The 27,503-nt window shown below is 38.0% G+C and overlaps 1 protein-coding gene across 4 annotated transcripts in view; it reads right to left on the bottom strand.

Moving 5' to 3' along the window:
* The window catches only part of POLA1 (DNA polymerase alpha 1, catalytic subunit), a 285,573-nt gene that overhangs the window by 161,893 nt on the left and 96,177 nt on the right, over positions 1 to 27,503 (bottom strand). For all 4 annotated transcript variants that reach the window (XM_072994276.2, XM_072994275.2, XM_078390450.1 and 1 more), the window contains exons 29-34: positions 26,943 to 27,148; positions 25,850 to 25,982; positions 24,896 to 25,027; positions 24,520 to 24,694; positions 13,962 to 14,143; positions 12,388 to 12,519 (exon numbers count right to left, since the gene is read on the bottom strand). In XM_072994276.2, coding sequence (XP_072850377.2) covers positions 12,388 to 12,519; positions 13,962 to 14,143; positions 24,520 to 24,694; positions 24,896 to 25,027; positions 25,850 to 25,982; positions 26,943 to 27,148 — 960 coding nt within the window. The remainder of the gene's footprint in view (positions 1 to 12,387; positions 12,520 to 13,961; positions 14,144 to 24,519; positions 24,695 to 24,895; positions 25,028 to 25,849; positions 25,983 to 26,942; positions 27,149 to 27,503) is intronic.

Raw genomic sequence — 27,503 nt, 5'->3', positions numbered from 1 at the left:
TTTGTGAGCCACTCTGGAGACATTTTAGACTGAAAGAGAGGGCACATGTGAATAAAAATAAAGTACCAACTCATAAATCAACTAAGTTGTTAGTATCTCTTCCACTTTCTTTTCTCTACAGGAAGATTAAATTAGATAAATCCGCAAACTGTAGATTTTTGAAAGCTCGTCAGCCATAACACAGAATAACTATATTCAAAATTCATATATTCTTTCCAGGTGTCATATACTGGACACAACGAAGCAATGATTACCGCTATTATACACTGGGGAGCTTTCCCCCCCCCCCAAAAAAGGAATAATTGAAACTTTTTAAATTTTATTCAGCAAGCAATATCATTATAGACAGCCTTATACAAAGAACAATTTCATTGAAGATTGAACTGGTGATATTGACTGCACTTCACCTCAATGTACAAAAACTGCATCAGTCCACTGCAAATGAGAAGAAAGAAAACCTGAGAGATTATAGAACAATGGGTTTTTACAGAATAATATAATGTTATCTAGCAGTCTTCAATAGTCTAATTTGTTCTTATATGTGAAGAACAGTAGGGTGTTCAAAGCAACATAAAAATAAGCAAATGGAAGAATTAATTTTTTTCTCACTAAAAATATCCATTCATAAACACAGCAAGGAACCTTGTGGTAGCTTAAACACTCACATGTTTTATTTATTATAAGCATTCACAGACTGAAGGCGACTTCTTCAGATGCATCTAAGGAAATGGGGTATAGTCTACCAAAGTTTACGCGGAACAAAACCTGTTGATCTTTTAAGTTGCCACAAGTCTCCTTTTTTGCTTTTCTTGCAAAAGAGTAGAATAGATACCCTCCTGAAAAATTTATAAATACCTGGATCCAACGTGCTTGTGGTTCCTGGGCTTGAACAGTCTTTTTGTACAAGTTAGCACAGGGATACATTATCTAACGAAAATTGCATAGCTGTGTAACAACACACACAAACACTACAAAGACAAGTACTTGTAGTCACTCTCAAGATGAAGTACTTTATAGTCAAGAGTACTTTATGTTAAACAAATGCATTTCTTTTTCTTAAAGGATTCATATCTCAATTAATGTAGGCTGACATGAGAACTTAAATTAACCTTTACTCTTTTCTCATAGCTACAAATAAACTAAATGGTTGTATCTCATGCTTTAAAAATTGATGTCTGTCTAATACATAATTCTAAAAAGTGGAATGTATGCCCTTTTGTTAAAAAAAAACAGTTACAGAAGCCACAAAGTGTACATGCAGGATATATATCACCCACTTACAGTCATGTACGCCAGAACAAGCTATTCTAAACCATACATATTTTATTGAAGCCTCAGGCTAACACTTCAAAAATGAACCAGCTAAACAAACTTCCAGTAGCACTTGACAGAGCTACACCTATTCTTCCCATTTCCAAAGCAGCACAGAATTAATTACCAGTTCTATGGATCTATTGTAAGTATAATAGACTAAAGAGCTATCACAGACACATTTATTGTAAAAGCACAATCCCAAGAGTGTCTAGTAGAGGGCCAAAACGATTAACACAAATGCTTTGTCAGATCAAAGATAAAACCTGCACCACCCAATTGAGGGATGAATTAGAACAGTGGGTTATCTTTCAAATTAACCAGGGCAGTTAGTGAGGAAAATTTCATGAAAGTGTAATTCTTAGCCTTTGTGAATCCACACAGCAGGCATTCTGCCAGCTGACAAGATGATGAAATTTTCATGCTTAAAAAGCCTTCTTCATTCCCCAATTTAGATTAGCTAGTATCTTTTTCCTATTTATTCTCCCACACAAATTGTTTAAAACCTAGATCAATCTTTTTAAAAAAAGATGCAACCATAGAAAGAAAGAAAAATCTTAGGACATCAACATTTTAAAAAGCTTAATGGTGTAGATAAAAATAGTTAAAACTATTTTGAATGACACAGCAATATTAAAGAACTTATAACTAGAAAAGCCAAAGAGTTCTAAGAAATAAGATATTGTATTATTTAAACAGAGTTAAGTTTGCAAAAATAGCACAGAGAGAATTGTACATGCAAATGTTGTTGTTTAGTCATTTAGTCGTGTCCGACTCTTTGTGACCCCATAGACCAGAGCACGCCAGGCCCTCCTGTCTTCCACTGCCTCCCGGAGTTGCATTAAATTCATGTTGGTCGCTTCGATGACACTGTCCAACCATCTTGAACTCTGTCGCCCCTTTCTCCTCCTGCCTTCACACTTTCCTAACATCAGGGTCTTTTCCAGGGCGTCTTCTCTTCTCATGAGATGGCCAAAGTATTGGAGCCTCAGCTTCAGGATCTGTCTTTCCAGTGAGCACAGGGTTGATTTCCTTTAGAATGGATAGATTTGTTCTCCTTGCAGTCCAGGGGACTCTCAAGAGCCTCCTCCAGCACCACAATTCGAAAGTGTCAATTCTTTGGCGGTCAGCCTTCTTTATGGTCCAGCTCTCACTTCCATACATCACGACAGGAAAAACCATAGCTTTGACTAAAATGGATAGGTTTGTTCTCCTTGGTACATGCAAATACCATTCAGCAATTTTTAATCCGCTTGGTCTGGCACCATGCAGATTATGGTTTAGCTTATGCAGTTATGTCACCAAAACGGGACTACTGGTACAAAAACTTAACTTTCATTTTCTCAGACCAAAAGTTACTATTCACTGTCTATTCTCATAAATCTGCTTGAAACCAAAAAGGAAATGAGTGAGAAGATGGTGGCCATACTGTACTCCATTAAGCATGTGACTTGAATAGCAGGGAAATGCCTGCATCTAAAAATTCCTTTTCATTTCCTAGCTCTATTAAGTTCTCAACTTTGCTCTGCACAGATGGGCTGATCAGTACATAGCCAATATATATATGGGACTGCACAGAAACCACACAGAAGTGACAAGTGGTTTCTATAGATCAGTTTAACTGTTATTCTGGACTCTCTTCCACATCTCATGTGAAATTGTCCTTTCATATCCCAAAAGTGCATACATTTTCCCAGATATCCACTCCACATCAGGACATACGGCTTAGGAGCACATACAGTGAAGAAGATGAGGTCAAGAAGGAGTTTTACAATCAGTAACCCAAATAATAACTAAGACTGAAGTTTTGTACATACATTATATTTAAACATGCCCACAAACACACATACACTGGTCTCAGAGCTGGGACAAGCACATCAGGTAGTCAAGAGTAGTCATCCTCCTTAGCAGATTTGAGTGATCAGAAAAGACTGTTACCCTAATTAGACCAAGTTGATTACTGTATTTTTAATTTATATTGGATGCACACTTTAGCCTTACTTATGCACAGGGTCATACAGCAGAAATGAACTGCTGGATAGCTCAGTGGTTTAGGTCTCTGGTTGTGGAGCCAGAGGTTGGGAGTTTGATTCCTCACTCTGCCTCCTTGACAGAGGCTGCACACCATGATCTATAGGGTCCTTTCCAGTTCTGCAGTTCTAAGATTATAATTATTCCTGTTTTATGTAGCCATGTACCTCCTAACCCTTAGGAATGGACCTCAACAGATGGGAAACTCTGACATCTGAGCGTTCAACCTGGAGGCAGGCAGCGCAGCATGGCCTCTCCCAATTTGAAGAGGCACTTGTTCAGCAGGCTGAGGCAAAGAGGCAGTCCCGAAACCAGCAAAATCAGGGAGCTGGACAGGGGACAGATTGTATTTGTCTTCAGTGTGGAAGGGACTGTCACTCTCGTATTGGCCTTCTCAGTCACACTAGACGCTGTTCCAAGACCTCTATTCAGAGCATGTTACCATAGTTTCTCAAGACTTAAGGATGCCTACATGTACCTCCCCATCAGAGCAGTATTATCTGAAAGTGAACCAAGGTTCCATCACGTAGTTTGCAATTTGTCTTACCATAAATTGGAGCGTGGCAATATTGTTTAATATCGTTGTTCAAGATCTATTTTAAGTGTATTTTAATTGTTTTATCTTTTATTGTATTATTAATTGTATTTTAATTGCTGTAAGCTGCCCAGAGACCTTTGGGTAGAGTGCGCGGCATATAAGTTAAATAAAAATAAAAAAATAAATATGGTTTAGACAAAAAACAAATAAAATTAAAATAAAGTATAATAATTAATGAATACCTACTTTCTAATAACAATCAAAACAAATTCAAAGTTCTGGACAATTTAAAGAAACTGCATTTCTTAAGATTGAAGAAAGTATTTTGTTTGTCTTCTCTTTTTTCTGCCTTTTGGGGCTTTCTAACATGAAACAAGACACATTTTTTCCTTTACACTGAAATACAAGTATAATGAGAGAGAAGTGAAAAGCACAGAGTGCTGGAACAGTATTGGGGGAATCCAAGGGCAAATTCCCACTCAGCTATGAAGATCACTAGGTTACATGGGCCAGCATTGTGCAAGGTCAAAATAGGATAGGGCACAACACACAATACACTGGAAGAAAGGCTGGCTATAGGTAAATAGAACACAAACATATTTATTCATGTGAGAATAAGAGAGAGAAAGAGAGAAATTAGTAAGATAAAAGGATCACTTATAAGCTACTGGCTGATCTACTCTGACACAATTTTCTCAGGACTACTTCAGCAATGCAGTTTTAAAAAGATAAAATAAATGATTACTTACACCCCTATCATCCACTGATCTGAACACTCCTACAGTTTCCCCTATACCCCTACAGCTTTTCTCATCCAGAGAAAGAACACAGGGAAGCAGCCAGCACAAAGCCATCCTTACTCTACAGCAAGGGTTAGAAAAGGGCTCTCTTCACCTTCCCCCCATGGTCCCTGTGCAGTAGCGGTTGCATCCATTCCTGGTTTTATGAACCTGTATTTCTGTAACGTGCTGTACTTGGGCCTGCCTTTGAAGAACATTTAGAAACATCAGGCTCCAAAACACTATAGCTAGAATGACCAGTGCTCATTACAGGGAACATAACATCCCTCTTCTCTGTTACAGTAGCTAAGGATCCACAGTAGAGACGGGGGTATTCATATATGAATATGAATACCCCCGCACAGGTGGACATAACAAGGGTCCAAGTGCTATGAGGCCAGATGGTCCACTCACCGATCCGGCCACTGCCACGGGCACCGCGGAGCCTTCCATTGGCAGGAGGCAGGACAACAAGCCTCTCTGCTAGGTCAAAGAGTGGCTCACCAAACACGATCTCCGGAGCCACTGGAAGGCTCCACAGCAGATCGGTGAGTGGACCGTCCAGCCCACTACATACGAATACAAATACAAGTACCCTCATCTCTAATCCATAGTTACAAGGTCTTCTTATGGCGTCTGTAGCGGAGGCCTTTCTCAGTGATACAGTGGGGTCTTCACTTAAGAACGGCTCGAGTTAAGAACATTTTGACTTAAGAACCGCTCTCATAAGAAAATATTGACTTGACTTAAGTACTTAGATTTGAGTTAAGAACTGAAAAAAAACCACGTGGGAGGCAGGGAAAGTGCAAAATTTGAACTTTCAGTTAACTGTTGGCCAGTGAAAAGGGTGCCTGTCTGCTTCCTCACTCCTCCCAGCGTTTAGAGAGTGGATTGAGAGACAGTCTTCGGACTGCCTGGTACTGCCTGGACTGTATTTTCCCTGCCTTCCCTGAACCTTTCTTGACCTAAGAAAAAGAGAAACAAAATATCCCCCTCTAGTGGTCGTAGGCAGAATAGCAGCTTCCCATTAGTTTCTATGGACGGAAAAGAGCAGATACGGATCAAATGGTTTTCAATGCATTCCTATGGGAAATGAAGATTTGACCTGAGAACTTTTTGACTTGAGAACCGCCTTCCAATACGGATTAAGTTCTCAAGTCAAGACCCCACTGTACCATCCTCAGAAACACTTGGTGAGGTCCTTCTCAGCAGCTAAACTTAGCAATTCCCTTGTAAATGTTAGAATGACCTTCCTATTGTCTCCTGGCAGTCAGGTAAACCTTTTTATTCATGCAACTCTTCAGCAACTGCTTGCCTGATAAGGACAGGGTTTTAACACATGCGCTGCACTTTTATATATATTTATTTCATTTAGGTGTTTTAAAACTGTAACTCAATTGTTCTTTAGTAGTATAACTTGTTCAACTGCATTTTAGTATTAATGTTCCTTTATTTCAACATTTTTAAAGGTATAACTGTACTTCACCTTGTTTCTCCGTTCTTGGGAAAAGATAGGATCAAAGAAAGAAAGATGCCCATAGCTGCTCTATACTGTTTTCTACTTTAATCTTGAAGCTCCTAAAAAACCCAAAGATCAGACAAGCAGCTACTATTTGAACTCAGGTATTTTCCTATAACTCCTCTTTTAACATTCCAGTCAGCCTTTTGTTCTCCCAGGCATAGAACACCAAGTCCTCACACACACTTCAGTACTGTCTTACTGAGACTGAATGTAGCTCACATTTTCTTGAATTGGGAAGGAGAAAGAAAAGGCAAAACCAGCAGACGCTGAAGCAGGTGGGAAAATAAGCCATAGCCAAAAGAAAAATGTTTTATCTGTTCACAAAGTGAACTTCAAAAGCTAACAGGACAAGAAACAGCAGTATCTGTGTCATATTATTATTCAGTACCTATCTCTTACTGTTATCCAGGGAGATATGGAAGGAGTCTCCCTGAAAAATGTGAGGATGTGAACACATCTGAGCATCCCCTGGGCAACAACAGGACCCTGTCAGCTGACCTTTCCACTCCAGAAGAGGCACTGGATTGCTTCCAAACCAAATGAAGAAGACTGTTATCCAGAGTACAAATGAATTAAAGAACCAGAGTATAATCTTTAATAAACATAGCTGAGGAGTTAAGATGACAGAATTTAATAGGACATTGTGAAAGAGAGATTGAGAGAAAGGAGAAAATGGAGAGTGAGCCATCCCCTTCACAAAAGATACCTGCACGGGATGAAGTAGAAAAAAGGGGAGAGACATTGGAGGAAGGGCTGAATGTAGAGGAAGTGGGAAAGAGGGAGCTGAAGAAGGTAAAGAAAAAGATTGAGGTCTGTTTAGTAGAATATAAAGAGGGAGAAAAGGGGGAGGAGTTTGGGAGGAAGATATAGAAGATAAGAGGGGGAGGAGAGAATTCAGAATCACGGGGTCAGGAGAAGAGGAAGGGAGAAAGAAGATAGGAGAGAAGGGAAAAGGAGCTAATTATTAAAGAATGAAAGGTTACTGGAAGACTTCCCTAATTTAAAGACAGAAGGACGACTGCCTAATCCTGACCATATCCAGTTAAAGGAAATCCCACTGGATCCATTAGAATGGACAGCGGTGGTATATCCGAGAGGGCAGGGACGTTGGAAGAAGGTGGTCCAGCCAGACTCCACATTCAATCACTAGCCTCTGGAGGGCGACTGGGCCAGACATCCCTGCTGTGGAATCATCTGCACAGTGAGGAGTACCCTGCTGAGGAGACCAACAGATCATGAACGGTTTGGACCAGCCCCTTCCTAGAATCCACCAACTCAAAGATAGAACTGTTGACACCATGTTATGGACAGTTGAATAATATCAGTTTATTAGAACCGGTTGAGGTAATTGTTGATTCTCCGAATGTTCAGAATAATAAAACTGTTGATGTTCAAAAGGAATTTCCCTTGTTATTTCCCACCAAAAGAGAGAAACTGCTTCCAAACTATAACGAAACTAATCACAGACATATTTCATGGCCAAATACCTATATTACTAAGAAAATATGCATTAATGTTATGATTAAAATACTGTTGCTTAGAGTAGTAAATGTAATTAGAATAGGCCCATTGAATCAATGGAGCTGACAGAGAAATTGACTCACCAAATTCCAATTTATTGAACAGGCCTTCTCTAGTTATAATTTATTATGCTTGCTGAGCGATAGGATTTCAGCCACTATCTCAGGCAAAGTTTTCTCCAATACCTCATATCTATCAATAACTGGTAAGGCAACGTGATAGTCCTAAATAGTTTAATTGCCTTGCTATCTAAGGGAACACGACCCCTCAGAAAATTGAAGAAAAATGATTACTATGTTACTTAAACTTAGCTTGATAATCACTGATTTGTAATCTGCCTATTTTGGAAACTTAAATAAATGCACTAACTACTAAACTGCATAATAAATTGTTCTGCAAGTGTTAGTGTCACACAACACAAGCATAATTACATTCTCTCCCTTGAATACATGCCTAGCTACTGTATTCATAAACTGAGAACAAAAATGACAAAAATTACAGTACAGTTATGTGACAAGCACTTTGAAAATAAGTATATACTTTTTTATTAATAACTTTCATGCAACAAGTTAAAGATAATGGCTAAATTCCTTTAGTAGCCCAAACTAGTTGTAGACTCATTTTTTAAAAAAAATTGCTTAATGATACATCACCTATTATGTGAATTCCACTGATTCAGTGGGTGTGCTCCAGCTGGGCCAACCAAGCAGATTCACGGCACAATCCATCCAGAACTTATGAATGGGGTATTCAGCACAATACATAATACAGTGGGGTCTCTACTTAAGAACGTCTCTACTTAAGAACAATCCAACTTAAGAACAGCTCCATTTGCTAAATTTTGCTTCTACTTGAGAACAGAAATCCAAGATAAGAACAGGTAAAAAAACCTTTCCTGCTCTTTTTTTAACCTTAGGTCATCTTAGGTTAAAAAAAAATTCTCCCCCTAGTGGTAGAGTACGTATTAACCAGCTTTGCATTAGTTCGTATGGGAACTAATGCTTCAATGTACGAACGCACCTCTACATAACAAAAAAAAACAGCCAGAACGGATTAATTGGTTTTCAGTCCATTCCTATGGGAAATTTTGCTTCAACTTAAGAACGTTTCAACTTAAGAGCACCATTCCAAAACGGATTAAGTTCTTAAGTAGAGGTTCCACTGTAGTTTCTATGGACGGAAAAGAGCAGATACGGATTAAATGGTTTTCAATGCATTCCTATGGGAAATGCAGATTCAACATAAGAACTTTTCAACTTGAGAACCACCTTCCAATACGGATTAAGTTCTTAAGTAGAGACCCCACTGTATAGAAAAAAAAATCAGAAAATCCGCTTTCTAATTATATTATTCTGAGTTTTTAAAATTAAACATTTCATAAATATATAAAGAAACTGAATTAAACATGATCTGCTGGCTGGATAACTCAGTGAGTTAGATATCTGGCAATGGAGGCAGAGACTGGGAGTTTGATTCCCCACTCTGCCTCCTGGGAGAAGAGCCAGCCTGCGCAGCCTTGGCCAAACTGTGCACTCCCACACTGGGCCCAGAAGAAGGAAATGGCAAACCATTTCTGCATAGTCTCTGCTTAGAAAACCCTGGAAAAGGTTGTCATAAGTCAGAACTGACTTTACAACAAACAATTATATATTTTTATCATAGAAACACCAGTTGAACTTCAGTTACCAATTTCACTGCAACTATTCAAACTTCTCATGCGTCTTCCTTTTCCACCAATACAATTCCCCACAATCCTATGTATAGCTATCCTATTTGTTTAAACTATCTCATTCTGAATCTTCCAGTTATCACCTACATTAGGCCACTATTGAAAACACTGTCTAAAATCCTCTTACATATTGACTCAAATAGAGTAACCACTGGAGGCAAATTTCCCCAACTTAAGAAATTACCATAGATGCTAGCAGTTGCATACTGAGTCATACAGCTCATAATACAACTGATAACATCTATGGTGATTTCTTGCCTGAGGTAATTGCCTATGGGGAATTCTTAAGTCTCTCTAAAAGTTATGCAATTTTTGCTACACCAGAGTAACTAAATGAAAAGATTTGGGCCACTATAAACCACTATCAATGGGGGCCATATGGCCCCCTGGGGAGCCCTTACACATTTGAAGGGGGCCACAGACCAGAAACAATTCTTCACACAGTACCTTATAAGATTCACTGGCCATCTCATGAGAAGACTCCCTGGAAAAGACCCTGATGTTAGGAAAGTGTGAAGGCAAGAGGAGAAGGGGACAGCAGAGGACGAGATGGTTGGACAGTGTCATTGAAACTACGAACATGGATTTGACCCAACTCCAGAAGGCAGTGGAAGACAGGAGGGCCTGGCGTGCTCTGGCCCATGGGGTCATGAAGAGTCGGACACGACTAAATGACTAAACAACACAACATAAAATTTTGTTTTGGCTTATATTTCTTTCATACTGCATTTATGATCTTAGCCCAAAAAAGGTGGAGAATGGATGATGTAAATCACTGAATCTCTGACAAGCACAAGAACAAGTATCTTTACAAACTCATGTTAATAAGTAATGCTCAAGTAATGTTTGTAAGTTCATGCTCAAGTAATGTTTTTGATCATGACTTTAAGAGATGGTTTCTGTACACACAACTCCTTGGAGGTTACAGAGTTTTCCCAAACATTCCACCTTCTTAAATGTTGTTTATTAGCATTAAGAGTATTTCTCCTTGCGTAAAGTAGTTGCACTATACCAGGACAGAAATTACTGGGAGTCTTACGATTTTCTTTCACATTTCCAAAATATGAACTAGACTCGTCAGACTACTTTCAGGATACACCAAGTTTTTTTTGAACATTATAGGGAGGAACATGGCAGCAGCGAGCAAAACTGCTAATTGTTTCAAAATCCTATACCAATGTCAAATGATTATCTAATCTCCCAAATAAATCCTGTACATCTACATATGTCTGCAATTTGGTGTAGTTCAATTGTGCTGCAACAGATGAAGCTGAAAAGCAGTCCACTGGGGCCACCAGGATGTTGCTCCCCACCCCCCCGGTCTTCCAGAAAGAATGTAAGAACAAAGGGGACATCAGGCCTACCCCATACATTAGTCAGAGAAGATATTGCTGCCCGTAGTCCCCCTCACACTTTACTGCCATATAAAAGAACATTAGAACTTTTAAACTAATCACTTAAGACTGAATTTGCCTTTTTCCTCCTCTTTCCTTTTAACTGTAGAACCACCTCTGGTCCCCTTATCAGGAGAAAGGTGGCCTATAAATAAAACAAATAAAGAAAACAAAAAACTGATTTTCTATTTTGTGTTGTCTATTTTAGATTGTAAGTATAAGTGTGGGGATTGTCTAATTACTACTCTTTGTAAGCAATCTTTTGCTGAAGAATGATAATAAGAGAAATTCACACATTAAAAAAAAAGCTTTTCTCAGACTAAAAGCAAAGCAAACTACTTACAATACTCATAGGTAACATTCTCACACAAACCCTAGAGCAAAGGCCAGCAATTGCAGTCTCTAAACCAGGGGTCTCAAACATGCGGCCCCCCAGATGATAGTTTGTGGCCCTCGCCTTGCCTGCCCCCCCCAAAGCACCCACACATCCTCTGCTGTTCAAGAGTTTAAAAAAAAAAACCTTGCCTCGCTCTCCCAAGACAGCACCTCTTGCATCCTCCATCCAGAACTGCAGCCTGCCAGCCAGCCCACCTGTCTGTCGGATAAGGAAACTCCTGGGCGGCTTCCTCGGGCTCTTGATCCGCTTGGCAGAAAATCTGATGTGGCCCAGCTTCACCCAGACTCTGCCTCTAGCAGCCCCCAGGTAAACTGAGTTTAAAACCCCTGCTCTAAGCACTTTAGAAGTTAGATTTTATTACACTTTGTGTTTTATATAACGAAACGGTTTCTCTTTCCATGCAAAATTCATATTAAAACCATAATGTGTCTGTTTTAAGTACAGTACATGAAACATGGGCCAGAATCTTATTGTTGATTTATAATTGTTTAATCGAAACTGCATATTTCTTGGCAGCTTGTTGTCGCTCATTAATGATGTGCTGATTCCATTCCTGGGCACACACCCAATCACACAATCAGTATGGCTCCAAAAATGCAGCTAGTACCTTCTTATCAAACAGCTATTTGTTACCAAGACATATGCCTTTTTCCTCACACATCTATAAATCAGCAATAATATTCCGGCCAGTCTTACACATAACATGTTTGGGCCCAGTTTTAATGTCACAATCCCCATTTGATAAACTATAATTTTTCAGACTAGGAATAAAATGTACTTCCATGCAGCTCCTGTTCATCATCATCTCCTTCTTGAACACCAGGCCTCCATGAAGATATCCTGCTTTCTCAAACCACAATTCCATGTGACATCCAAACTGTGCAAATGTTTTGGTATAAAACTAGATCCCAATTTCACATCATGGTAAACAGTAAGATCTTAATTCATTTTCCCAGGTCGGCCACATGGGAAACTGTGGTTTTAATTATGAGCCTGAGAGAAGAGATGAAGTGGGAGCGCAGAGGTAGCAAGCCAGTTCCCAGGCCAATAAACAACGGTTTTATAAAACTAAGATCAAAGCAGAGACCCAAAAGAACAAAGATTGGGACATGAAAAAATAATTCAAATAATCAGTCAAATAGAATCTTAAAAATAAGCTACTCACAGTGTAATACTTTTTTATATAACCTCTTATATCTAAGATCAGCTTGTTGTTAATCTGCATTTCGTAGTCCAAAGGGGATTCATCACATTCTTTTTTGCTACATTTTTTCAAACTGAATGTCATAATCAGACCCTACAAACACAAAAGTAAAGTTTAAAGAAAAATGATAATGTATTTAAATGTTACAACTCTTTTTTTAAAAAAGTAGTCAGTTTGTTTCACCATGCATAACAAAAGTTAAAAATAAAGTATTCTGGCACCTTAAAGGCTGACAGATTTATTTCAATGTGAGGTTCCATGAATTATAAAGTACATATTTATTTATTTATTTATTTATTTATTTATTTATTTATTTATTTATTTATTTTATATGCTGCCCACTCTACCCAAAGGTCTCTGGGCGGCTTACAACATATACAAACTGAAGGCTTCTGTGTCTGAAAAAAATGGATTATAATCCATGGCAATTTACACTGAAATAAATCTGTGAGTCTTTAAAGCTTCTTGATATTTTTACAATATTTCTACGAGCACACAGTTTAAGGAAAGGCATGAAAATGTAACAGTATTTTTCCTATTTTAATTGCCCCACTACAACGAACAGACTGAACACTATACTGTATCATCCAATCTGTAAGTGACGCAAATATTCATGATAAAGAAATGCACTGCAGAGCAGCAGAGAACTTCATACTCTCCCCACTTTCTATTACTGCTTAAAAATCTGTACATTTCTGATCTAATCCAACTATTCCCTCACTAACAGTAAGCAATTCCAGGTGGGAAATTGCATAGCTTGACATCCGCTCCTCTTACACTTAGCCCATCTGTAAGTTGTCAAGCCTCCATGCAATTAACTATCTTATTTACAGCTGTAATGAAACAAAGTCAAGGATTTACCAAGTATTGCTGATCTGTGTCAGCCTTTCTCTCTTACTTGTTTTGATTCAAAGAACACAGAACATCTGCTGTTTGTCCAAATTAACTTAAAATAATTACTTTTAATTTAGATAAAGAATTTATTTGCTTTAGCTTTCAAGGTTTTCGCTACTCCACAGCCTCCTAATTTGCCAATAACTAGTACAGGCATAACATTGCAGTAGAGTTAAATAGTTGGCTTTATTTCAAGTTCTGATCCAAGGTCACAAATACATTTTTGGCAGCACTTCTTGACAAGAATGTACCCAGTGACTTTTTTATGTCTGATGTACAAAGACAGCAGGAAAGATAACACAGAAGAGTGTCTATATAAAAGAGACGAGTGCTGTAAAAATAAAAAAACGGAATCCTGTTTTGTTTTTTAAAAAAGCTTGCTCCCAATTAGTTTGATTTAGGGTAACTAAATGTTACTGAACAGACTTTATTAAATGAGCAGTTCTAAGATACTAAATATGTGGAAAATTCAGGAGTGCCGGTGCCATAAGGACGTGACAAATCCTTCCTGAGAACAGTATGCAAAAGTGGATTTGGTAATCAGTATATAAATGTCCCATATTGAAACATAAATAGAACTCCTTTATGCAGCATCTCTTAAAGAAATAATCCATTTTCAAAATAAACATCAAAATACTAACCGAACCATGAAAGACACTATCATAAATATTCTCTGTTCCACATTTCGGGCAAGCAAACTTGAATCTTTCGCAGTCTTTATATTTCTCTTCATCTGTAAGCTGAACTGGGCCACCAAGCAAATCACCATTTTCCTCATCTTTATGATAATAGTGAGAGACTTTGAACTGTGAGGGATCCAGCCCTATTAGCAAGAAATATAAATTCAAAGTTCAAGGAAAGCAATTCATCTAAGTTGATAAATCAGCTTCAAAAGTGAGTTGAAAAATCCAAAGTAGAATTGAACCCTCAAGAAGAGGTTCTTTAAAAAACAACAACTCATTTTTCCATTTTTAACCCAAGATGAAAATCGGAATAACATGAAAAAATTACTTATCTTTTCACACAAAATTGCTTTATAAATAAAACAAGCACAATGCATTACCTATCATGGGGAGTATGCAATAGAACATTCTGTTTACGAGATGCAACTCCTAGAGAACAGCTTTATTGCTACTTTCTTAAGTTACACAGAGAATATTTGAATAAAAGTGTGCATCTTTATTAGGAGAGTCTTTAAACCAAAATGGCATCATTAAAATGAAAAAGAGAACATAAAAACCCCATTAAAAGAAACCTGGTTGTACTGCTATTACCCACATGCTCAAGACTGTACACAACTGCCAACTCAGACTTCAATACAGTGGTCGATTTCATTTTGGCTCAGTGGTTAACAGCATGCAGTTTCAATCTAATGCAGTCGTTAAGGTTCAGCAGCAGCATTTAAAACATCAGAATTGGAAACAAAAAGCATTTCTGCTTACCAGAACCCAGAAAGTTTAAGAAATAGGAGTGACTGTAACATGAATTGCACCCCCATCTCTATTATTTATTGTTACACTAATGTGTTTTGTTCTTAGAGATACATCTTAAGCAGCAGATTACATAAAGGATTTCAAATAAAGGTTAATATTTTAATAGAGGAGCACAAAGAAAAGGAGTTTGTCTGTCATTAGAATTATTATGCAACATAAACATTTGAAGAGGGGGGAAAAGAGTCCAAGGACACTCATTATAAGCAAGACTACTAACGTATTTTATTTTATAATGGTAATGTAGTTGACACTATCATTCTTAATAAATAATAAAAAGTATAGAATGCTTTTTACAATGTAAAAAACGTTAACTTGGACACAAAGCACATCCCTGAGGGGAAAAAGTCAGCTAACAAACCAGCTATTTTAATTTCATGCATTTACTCTCACGATACTTGGGTTTTTTATGATAAAAAGAATTCTATTTACCTTTTGGCAACATAAACATTTGTGAAACAATATGTCAGGACCTTTCTTTTCTTGAAACAAGTAATGAATACTCACCTATAACTACATTTCTTATACCTGCAAACTGCAGAACTCTTGTAGGAACAACCCTAACATTCTCCCTATATGTATCACTATGACTTTTGATATTATTCCAAATTGGCTAAGAGATTCAGGTCTAAGAACTGATAACCAATTTAGCTTCCTAATGCTTTAAGGAAATATTACCTAGATTACCTAATCTATAGCCCTAAAAATAGTGTTTTCATTATTGAGCCAGACAGTCTGATCTTCAGCTATTTACAGTACATGGTATTTTGAGAGAGCAAGGAGATTAAAAAAAAGTTTATACAAACACCACAGCAGGAGATGAAAAACTATCTGCTATCATAATATCATCTACCACATTAGATCTTATTATAGAGGTAAGAATTCTTAATGTATATTTTAAACAGGAGAAAGGAACGAAAAAAATAAAATTATTGAAAATTATTTTTAAAAGTTCTGATACTCTTTGACAACTTGGTCATTTGAAAAAAATCTGACTTTGGTTCATAACATTTCGACTGTCTTCAAGACTTAAGACTTAATGCTTCTTTATAATGCTACTCATATTCTACTGAACTAGAACATTAGTATAATTTATGAAATACCACTCAGTTTACATATAAAAAAAGTAAATATTGGGAGTTAAATAAATGGTGAAGTACTCATAAACCTTCTGTGTCCATTAAGAAGAATTTTAGATACCGATTTGTGCAGCAGAGCTCTACTAATGTGAATGGGGCTCCATCAACAGCAATTTGCACCTGCTTTCACTTTCGCAACATTTTTTTTTTTGGCCTGGAAACAATATTGCCAATCGTGGTCCTGATTTAATAATGTATTTATATCCACAGTATTAAAATCACTTAAGAGACTCAATTTCAAATAGATATATTGATTAATAATACTATGGCCGAAATTTATGTTCATGCAGCTTCACTGTGTAAGGTTGATGATGTCATCAGCTGTGGCCATTTTTGGGAAACAAAACATTTCTGATTCTGCTGCCCCCCCCACACCCCGAAAGTCTCAAGGTTCCCACTGTATCCCTTCTGTCATGAGGAAGCTACTGGGAGCCACAAGACAGGGGAAGTTTAATTTCTGAAAATCACCATCACTGGTAAAGTCATCCCATCAATGGCAATACTCAGAAATTAAAGGCTCCAACATCTCCCGGATGACAAATAATATCCCATGACAGCCTCAGGAGCTTTCATGGGGAAGTAAGAAATTATTTGTTTCCAGAAAATCTCAGCATCTGATAATGACATAAGACTTACGTGACATATCTTACAGAACGTTTTCAGCCACTCTTTTGTCACATAGACCGTTTTCTCATACAACTCATCCACTTTTGAACATAAACTTACATAATATTTGAGTACCAAAAAGGGTATGATAAAATAACTAGCAATATATTTAAAATATCTAATGTGATATTGGAGTAGTAAAAGGGAGCACCCAAGATTTGTTTGTACTGAATTAACCTCTCTTGTTTAAGTGTGAACCTGTCAAAATGAGATCCAATTTAATTTCTCACATACAGGCTCTTATAATTAATTGAGTTATGATGCTGCAAATTAATTATGGAAACAGAAGGATCTTAGATCGCACATCTTATTTGAAAAGCCATTACATTCTGTTAACAGCAGTACCAACCTAATAGGCTTTAACATGATCATCTCTTTGGAGAAATGTAAAATTTAAGTTACAGCTATTATATAATGATAGGTTAATTACAACATATGTGCTTAAAGCTCTGCAGTAATTGTTTGTACATTAAAAAAATCCCTAGGAAAAGAGAAAAAGTCTTAGCGAGGTTGGTTGTGTCATTTCAAAATGTGTTATTTTAAAAAGACAGTCGCTCCCACTGAAAAAGAATCCAAATCCCTATTCCAGTTTAACTTGAGAACTATGTAAGTTTCAAAGTTAATCACAGCTTAATTCATGAAAGCTTTTGAGAAAGACAAGAAAGTAGTATCTAGTGCTGCCACCTAGAGGTTTCAAATCAGAATCTCTTTTCAAAATGCAATTCCTACTTAAGTGCTCAGTTTGGTCAACGCTGCTCCTAGATACAGCTTTCGATCACAGAAACGCATACTTCAAGCATTTTCACTATCTAAATAAAACCTTTAAAAGATACATATTTGCAAGCTAACTATGAAGATGGAAATAACTTTGATCATATTTACTTGACTAAAATGCAAAGATCATTAAAACTGCTACAATAAACTGCAACTTTTTCCCATTACAATTACAGAAGTCCAGATATTACGCTTTACTCAAAATCAGTCATCATCATCATCATCATCATCATCATCATCATCATCATCATCATCATCATCATCATCATCATTTTTATTATGCACAAGCCATAATGAATACTATAATAAAACACCAGAACACAGAAAACAAAAAGAAAACATTCAATAACATTTCAACCATATTTGATAAAAAGTTAAAATACAGTGTATCCATGTACTATATTTAAGCATAAGACCTTACTAATGATAAAAATGACAACATATTATAATTTTAACTATATTTTGATAGTTCAGTGCCCTAGATCAAGTGGCCTAGAATAGAGCAGTTCACCTAACAGTGTGATTTGTTTCAGGAAGAAATTTAGACTTTATAACTATAGAAGTAAACCTTGCTTTTCAGAATATGAAAGATCTGTATTTATAATACGATTAGTTTACCCTGTTCTGATCTTCCTGACAGACATTTTCAAATAAAGAACACTTCAAAAGCCTTTTAAGCTCAACCACACATAAAAGATTCTGGAATATTACATATAGCAAGTCCTGAATGAATATGGTCACATGACAGACTCTTTCATTATATAGAGTTCAGTGAAAGTGGCCTTCTAATGCAGCAAGTGACAATATATTCAAATGTACTTAAGTTAACACCTTTATATGATAAAACTTTATAAGCTCAGCAAAATAAGAAGAGTCGCAGAGATGAGAGAAATCCACTCATACAGCAGAGCTGTTCTCAAGGTGTCTAGAAATCCTGCACCTGTTTGAACATTCAGGTTTAGCTATCTTTATTTGTTCAGAGATTAATTGCAGAGAAACCAACTAAATTCACATATTCAACTAAATTCAGTAAAAAAAACCTCCTCCATAAATTAAATTTTACTTCTCCATATGTTGATATTAGAAGACCTAAAGGAGTGCAAAGAAGAATTCTCAGCAAATAATTAATAGTTGTTTGTAGATCAAAAACATTATTGAAGGAATCAGTATTTCAAACCTAGCTATAGCTGAAGATGTTGAAACAGGCGACCAGCAGAAACCAAGCAAATTTATCTAGTGAGGCTTTAAGTTTCCAGGATTCCCAACTGCTGCTCCATCTGAGGGAATTATTTCATCCTGAAATTTCTAGAATCAGGTAAACCAAGCAACCTCCTCTTGTTCTAGTAGTTGAAATTCTGTGGCTTAGCACATATGTCACAACTAGAGTAAGCCCACTGAATTAGCAGGGATTTGGTGAGTCAAAACCTCCATAAGTTCCATTCTTTCAGTGGGCTCCCTCTAGTCGTGACTTACTACACAAAACAAGAGAAACAGATCCATAGTACCTAAGACTGTCAAACATAGTTATTCTAAGCTTCTGTTGAGGATAATAAGCAGTTTTTGCTTGTAATAAATACTGACCTGTCTCAATAATGTTCTGAGGCCTATTTCAATATAAGGTATTAACATTTTGCTATCTGTATAAACCAGTATCAAAAAGACCTATCCACCTACTCTTACTGAGAAAAGTGTAATTCTGACAAATGTTCCACCATACCGTTTATACATAGACTGAAGAATGGTAGGGTCACAATGTAGCCTTGATTAACCACTTTAGAGGTTTTTACAAAGTTGGACAATTGGCTATGGATTTATAACAGGGTCATTTCTACAGGAGTACCACCTACAAGCTAACACAGACTAAAGTTTTGCAATGCTCATATCATGTTATTCTTTACTGTAGAAAAGTTTGCTTTATTTATTTATGTTTAAAATGCCATACAAAGAGAGTTGAAAGAGCAGTTTTAAGATACATAGTATGTATAGTATGTACCGTATTTTTTGCTCCATAAGACGCACCTTTCCATAAGACGCACCAATTTTTTAGGAGAAGAAAACAGGCAAATATAATCTGTTTTCTTCGCTCCATAAGACGCACAGACTTTCCACCCCCCTGTTTTGTGGGAAAAAAGTGTGTCTTATGGTGTGAAAAATACGGTATATATTTTTATGAAGTATGCTGTAGTGGATAGAGTAACAAACTAGCACTCAGGCAACCTGAGTTTGAATCCTCATTCAGCCATGAAAACTCTCACTGTGTATATGTGAACTAATAAAACCACTCCTTACATATCTCATTTACCTTGAAAATCCTACAAGGATTGCTATAGATGCAACTTCATGGCACAACACACAACACATAAATTTTTAAGGCACACAAGATGGTTTGATTCTTACCACTACCACTACTTTAACATTCCATGCCTTGTTTAATAGTGGATTTCTGAAATACAGTACAGTAGTAACACCCTAGAATTCAATACTCTGGAACCAAAGGTTGTGGGCAAAGTCACCCTCTAACTAAAGCAACTTAATCCTATTCTAGTATCCAGAGTTGCTCTTTATTCACTGAAATATGGACAGATTTTCAAAGTTGAGACAAAAGAGCAAATTGTGGTTCATAAAAATGGAAGTGAAAGTTTCTGAACTCTTTCATGGGAAGGATAGATAATGCTAAATAGAAGTAGATAATGTATGGCTCTCCAGATGTTCCTGGACAGCAACCTCCGTTATCCATCATTAGCCATGCTTGCTATGGGTGATGGGAGCTATACTCCATTCTTGGTAAAAGTGCTAGAATGGGTTGTAGCTTCTCAGCTTCAGGAGTTCCTGAAAGAGACAGATTATCTAGATCCGTTTCAATTTGGCTTTAGGGATGGTTATGGAACAGATATTGCTCTGGCTGCCCTGGTGGATGACCATGGTCCAGGAACTGGACATGGGGACTGTTGGGTCTGCTGGAACTCTCAACAGCTTTCAGTATCATCAATCATGGGCCATCTCTCTAGTATGATACTTGGAAGCACTGTTTTATAGTGACTCCAGTCCATCCTGGAACAGGATATTCCTGTTTGACACTCTGGCTGTCCCTCAGGGTTCTGTTTTATTCCCTATGCTATTCAATGTCTACAAGAAACCACTGAGAGAGGTTGTATGGAGTTTTGGGGTTCAGTGTCATGAGTATGAGGATTATATCCAACTCTTTTTCCAACTAAGTCTGAGGAAGCTATTTCAGTTCCAGATCAGTGTTTAGTGTCAATAATAAACAGGATGAGGGTGAATAAGCTGAAATGTAATGCAGACAAGACAGAGGTGCTCCTGGTCAGTCAAAAACCAGATCAAGGAATAAGGTTGCAGTCTGTGCTGGATGGGGTTACACTCCCTCTGAAAACACAGGCACATACCTTGGGGAGCTCCTGGATTCATCTCTGAGCCTGGATGCCCAGGTTTCAGCAGCAGCCAAGAAAGCCTTTGCACAGTTAAAACTAGTGTGCCAGTTTTCTCCTGTCCTTGAGAGGTCTGATCTGGCCATGATGACACAGTCCTTAGTTACATTTTAGCTGGATTACTGGAACTCACTCTATGTGGGGCTGCCTTTGGAAAATGTTCAGAATACCCAGCAAGTCCAAAATATTGCTGATTAGGGCTGACCACAGGGATCACATAACCACCCTGTTTCAGCAGCTCCACTAGATGCTGATCCATTTTTTGGAACAATTCAAAGTGCCATTTTAACCAATAAAGCCCTAAACAGCTTGGGGTCAAGCCATCTAAAATATCGTATTTCTCTTTATCAGCCCACATGGGTATTAAGATTATCAGGAGAGGCCTTTCTCTTGCTCCCGCCACCCACATAGGCACATTTGGGGCAGACAGAGGGCCTTCTCTGCCACTGCTCTCAAACTCTGAAACTCCCGCCCATGGAAGGCCAGGCTAGCACCATCTTTGCTATCCTCCCACAAGTAGACAAAGACCTTTCTCTTCAGGCAGGCTTTCTTTTAGATCAGCGGTCCCCAACTTTTTTGGGTCTGCGGACTGGCTGGGGGAGTGAGCTCCATGTGCGGGAGGGTGGGGGGCCCGTGCATGTCACGCTTGCGGGGGCCATGATGCCCTGCATTATCTTTGCAAAACGTGGACGGAACAAAAATGTATGGGGAAAGTAGAAATCACTTTCCCCCTGCATTTTCTTTGCAAAACCTGGAGGGGGAAACAGGGATCAAAGCACTTTGACCCCCTTCCCCCCTCCTTACTTCCAAGTATAAAATGACCCTCAATTTTTCCTTTAATTATTTTATGAAAAAGTGTCATTTTATACACAGAAAAATACGGTGTACACACACACACACACACACACACACACACACACACACACACACACACACACACACACACACACACACACACACACACATTTGGAGTCATTTATCCTTGAGCTAAAGTCCCTTTTTTAAAAAAAATTATAATTAATTGGGTTTGGTAAGGGAGACCTTGTAACAATGAGCTAAACCCAATTAGTCCCAAAGAGATACATCAACTCAATCAATGGAAATATCTAAGTACTAATTCAACAAGTCCCACTGATTCCCCTCTAGTCATGCTGAGTTAAGCTCTTAATTGAGTTTGTGTTACATCACTGTCTTAATGATGGGAATATACAAAGAACACATGAAAATTATTTTAAGGATGTTTTGGTCAGTTCTAACAACATCTGACTTAAGCAGTAAGCAGAATTTTGTCTTTTCTTCCCTACTCCCATACTGTAATATGAGAAGAACAACACAGCAAGTACAATCACATTTAGAAAAACTTTACAGACTTCCTCCATGGGAGACTTCATACAAGGAGTTATTCTATCTATACACCTCTCTATAAAAAAATAAACTATAAATTTTAGAACCTCCTAGGACTGCAGAGTTGGAAGGGAACATAAACATCATCTACTGCAATTCCCCGCCGATGCAGGAATCCACAGGTAAAGAATCCTTGCCAAATGGCCACCAATCTCTGTTTAAAAAAAAATTTCAGTCCACCACCTTCTGAGGCAAATCATTCCACTGTCAAAGAGCTCTTAGTTTTGAGGACACCCTTTTAATATTTACTCAACTTTTTAAAAAAAAAATTGAACACACTGGTTTGGGTCTTACCCTCCAGAGAAGCAAAGAAGAGGCTTCCTCCATTTTGTCTGTTACAGGCCTTCAGATATTAAACAATACTTATCGTATCGCCTCTCAATTCAGTACAGTGGTGCCCCGCATAGCGAGGTTAATCCGTTCCGGATTAACCCTCGCTATGGGAAACATCGCTCAACGAAATGAAAAAACCCATTGAAACGCATTAAACTTGGTTTAATCCGTTCCAATGGGCCCCGAAACTCACCATTGAGCGATGCTTCCCTATGGCCGGCAGCCATTTTCGCGCCCTCCCCTCGCTCAGCGAGGGCACGAAAATGCTGCGCGCGGCTATTTCAGGGCTTCCAGTGGCCATTTTGGAGCCGCCGAACAGCTGATCCGCGGGTCGCAAAGCGAAGGTCGGTAAGCAAACCGCTTACCGACCTTCGCTATGTGATTTTCGGCCATAGAGGCCATCGCTTTGCGATCGCATTAGCGATCGCGAAAACATCCTCGTTATGCGGATTCGTCGTTCTACGGTGTGCTCGCTAAGCGAGGCACCACTGTATTATTTTCTGCAGGCTAAATGTACTCAACTGGTTTTCCTTGGGCTTGGCTTCTATACACTTGAACATCATGGTCATCCTCCTCTGGACATGTTCAAGCTTCTCACTGCCCTTTTTAAACTGATGTGCCTAGAGTTGAGGTCTGATGGTCAGACCAACCTGACACTATATTTATGTTGATGCAGCCTACTAAGATCCCTGGATCCTTGCTGTATGTACTGACAAGCTAGTTGTCATTCTAGCCGCCTAGAGTGGTCGAAATGACTAGATAGGCGGGGTATAAATACAATCAATCAATCAATCAATCAATCAATCAATCAATCAATCAATCAATCAATCAATCAATCAATCAATCAATCAATCAATCAATCAATGCATATAATTTTTCCTGCCTGAAATAGATTGCTAACTTTATTCCTGTCGCAATTTATTTCGTTTTGTTTGTTCAAACAAACAAATTTACTTGTTTGGCCCCAGTTGCTCACAGAGCTTCAGATTTGTAATCCTGAATTCTGATTCTGCCTTCTGAGATGTAAAATACCCTCTCATGCTTTGTGTACAGAAATCGATCCTTAAAAGGATCCTTAAAAGTAGACTTGCTACTCCAGAAATGTTGAATGCTACCAAACAAACTTGGCTTGAATGATTAATTATTGTGACTTCTAACAATGGACTAAACCCAGTTAGGCCCAAAGAGAGTACATTGACACATTGTTGTGCCTTGTTGCTTTTAAATGTGTTTTTAGTATGGATTTTATTTACCATTTTAATATATTTGTTTAGTTCTTCTGAAATATTTGTATACAGTAGGACTGCAGCATCAGCAGCAGATTGGTTCCAAGCCTCCCCCTGCAGATGCCAAAAAGCAAGGAAAAGGAAACCCTATATAAAACATAGTCTCTTGTTCCCTCTAATGGCCAGTTCTGGTAATACATCTTGGAAACATCTTTTTAAGGAGAAAGGTGAGGTAAAAATATTTTAAATAAATATATAACTAGGATTCTCCTGTTGCCTAAGATGATGGGGGGAAAAGCCACCTGGTGTCTCAAAACATAAATATTAATGTTTTTTTGCAGAACTACTTACAATCACTCCAGCATCTCCTACATGCCTGACTAGTTGGGCTGCAATTGCTGTGTACCAGTACATTACCGTACTTTAGACTTTTTTCTTCAGCCACATTTTTAATGCCTCTAGTAATGGCATTCTTGAAAAGATCACCATCTTAGAACTGCAGAGCTGGAAGGGACCCTATGGATCCTCGAGTCCAGCCCCTGTAAAGGAGGCACAGCAGGGAATCAAACTCCCAACTTCTGGCTCTGCAGCCAGATGCCTAAACTGCTTAGCTGTCCAGCAGTTCTGGATACTAAGACAAATCCAGAGTCTGCTCACCTGTTTAAAAAACACCGGTTTCTAATAACCAACTGGAAAATAAATTCCAGTCTACAATACCCACCAAGCCATGCTGCAATGAGGACAGAATCAATTCCATCTATGGGTTCACAAATACGAGCAACGACTGGATGAATCTGTTGTGACAAATAGTACTGAGTATCAATAGTAAGATTTGCTTGTTTCTTCAACTGTTCTGGAGCATATGCTCTCTGGCTGGCACTTAGACTTGATCCATCCTAAACAGAGAGGAGACAAAGAAGACAGGTGAACACAGTGTGTTGGGTAGGAGAAGCATATTTATTCATCTAATAAAAAGTAAATACATAAAATCCATCTGCAGTTACTGTACCAATAAACTATATATTTCATTACAATTAATTCAGCTCTAGTTTTGAATTTGGTGGGAAAAACAGACAGCATTGATAGGTTTTTTTTACCTGACAGATAACATATGACACAGTATCTCCAGCCTTCAGTTTTCTACCTTCTTGAGAATTTATCCACAGAGCTACATGCACATGAGGAAGGTTTTTTTTATCTGGATAATCTTGAGGATCCTTTGTCAATGCCTACAGATTAGGTAAGAAGACACTGAAGTTAACATGCCATATAACTTACTAGGCACTTGAAACAACATAAATACTGGCCTGTTAATTTATGGCTCTCCATAAACTGATTTGTAAAATGGTAAATCTGCTTTACATGAACACTACCTTCTGGGCTGCCACTCTCTGCAACCAACCCTATGTACTGAAGGCAGAGATACAGATTGATGCCAAGGGATAAAATGCTAAGATAAGAGCAGCCTTACTGGATCAGACCAGGCAACTGACATCTCTTACAGATACCTGTAAGAAGCCATGACAGGACATGAGGGCAACAGCCCTCAGAAACTGGTATTCAGGGCATACTGCCTCTGATCTTACAAGCAGTATGTAGCCATCATAACCAGCAACCTCGGACAGCTCCATCCTTCATCAGTTCCTTGAGACTCCTTTTAAAGTTTCTGAAACAGTGGCCATCTCCACATCTTCAGGAGGCAAATTCCAGTTTAAGAATCACTTGTAGTAATTTTTTTGTATGCTTTGTATTTCCCATCATTCAGTTTCAACAGGTGAGCCTACATTCTACTTCTGCAATGACATAAATCAATTATGCAAACTGAAGAGTTCTATGTAAACTGGAAAATTCTGTCCTCCTCTGCCACTGAATAAACACATGGACACAAATTTTTCCTTCCTGTGTTCATGTCAGAATTCTAAATGTTTGCATAAACTTTCTAAACATTGTGCACCTTCTGAAAGAAGATAAGCAAGAAATGGATGCCAGTAAAACATCCCTCAGAATATGCTGACAGATTGGAATAGAACAGTAAAAGTAACATTATTTACCTTATTGATTTCAAATTTTTTTACAGGAACAGTGCCATTTATCACATTTTCTCCAATTTCCATTAATCTCCTCTGGATGTTTTCCACAATTACATCTCGGGACTGGTCAGAAAGAATCTGGCTAATTATATAGCTGTAAATAAGATTTAAGCACGTGAAACAACAGTCATTTTCCTCTCTAGGCTTCTCACAAATGATAGTGTGTCTATCTCTTCAACATGGCTCTGAGACCAGAGCTTGGGATTAATTGGATCATTTAAAAATTGTAACATTAAATTTCTTACTTTTTTTATACAATGGGACAAAGCACCCCAATAAATTCAATGTCCTAAAACAACATTTTAAAAGATATAATTATGATGTTTTTGGTCATTTTACACTTTTCCTTCTTCCTCTGCCCTCTGCAGAGGACAGACGCATGTGAATATCCCTCTCCTTAAAGGGGAAATCGCATACACCCAATAAAAGATCACCTCTATAAGAATATTCTCATATTTGGAGGTCAGATGTTTTTGGACTAGAACTCCAAAAAGTGCTATGTCAGGTCTTCTTGGAACGGTAGTTCACAAGCATCTGGTATACCAGACTTGGGAACCACTGCCAATTATATTGTGATAATGGGTTTAATTATTTTTAATAATTATTTATAATTCATTCATTCTAACTGGGTATTTTAAAGAATACTATAAGCCACTTTTGGACCCAGTCCCAAGAGGAAGCCAGCATGTAACATAAACATTTAAAATGACACAACCAACTTTTGGATTTCTTGGGCTGTAAATCCCATAATTCTCCATTCTGGGAGTTCTTTCAGAGAGACAGACACCTAAATGTGGCTCATCTGAGAGGAAGGGCTAAGCTAGAATGCTTTGAGGCCTAGCTTCCCCTAGCTTCCTGGAACAGGAACAGGAAATTTGGGCAGAGCTAGGCCTTGCTAGACCTCAAGGCCTTCCAAAAATCCCATACCTATCATGCATTTAGGATCATAGTCATCAGGAGGAAACGTCTTCAGTGTTAACAACACTAGGTAAATAAAAAATTAATCTAGTAAACAATCATGCAAGAAGACCTCAACTCAGAGAAGATAACTTACTTTCCTGTCTCTTTTGCAAGATCACACCAATCTCTTCGTACTATGTCGAGTCCTTTAAGTTCTTGCTTGGTAATGTATTTTCCATCTCCTGTGGGCTCTACAACCAAAGCAGCATATTTCTTCTTTTTTAACAGTAAAAGAGACTTAAAGATTCCATCAATATCGATTTCCAACAACTTGTACAGCTTGTTCACCTCAGTTTTTATCTGCAAATATATTGTGAATGATAACAATACTCAGTTTAATGAGAAGAGAAAAATATGCTTTACAAAAAAGTTATTACAAAACAGATTTAGTTAAACATTAAGAAGACAAAAATAAAAACTGCAGAAGAAGTACATAACTTTAATCCCAACAATGGAAAAATCAAGTGTTAAGGATTTTTTTACACCTTAGTTCAGTCACCAGTCCAGGTAAAGCAGACCTGGGCAAAGTGCGGCCCAAGGGCACATACGGCCCGAAAGCCACTCCTGTCCGGCATGCTGGTCATCGCTCCAGTCCGGCGTTCAAGCACTTTTCAAGCCTAAGACAGACTGGATTTCTCTCACTGAACAAGTTGAA

The sequence above is a fragment of the Pogona vitticeps genome, chromosome 3, assembly GCF_051106095.1.
Source record: "Pogona vitticeps strain Pit_001003342236 chromosome 3, PviZW2.1, whole genome shotgun sequence".
In the NCBI taxonomy this organism is placed as follows: domain Eukaryota; kingdom Metazoa; phylum Chordata; class Lepidosauria; order Squamata; family Agamidae; genus Pogona; species Pogona vitticeps.
This window is presented reverse-complemented; position numbering and strand designations above follow the sequence as displayed.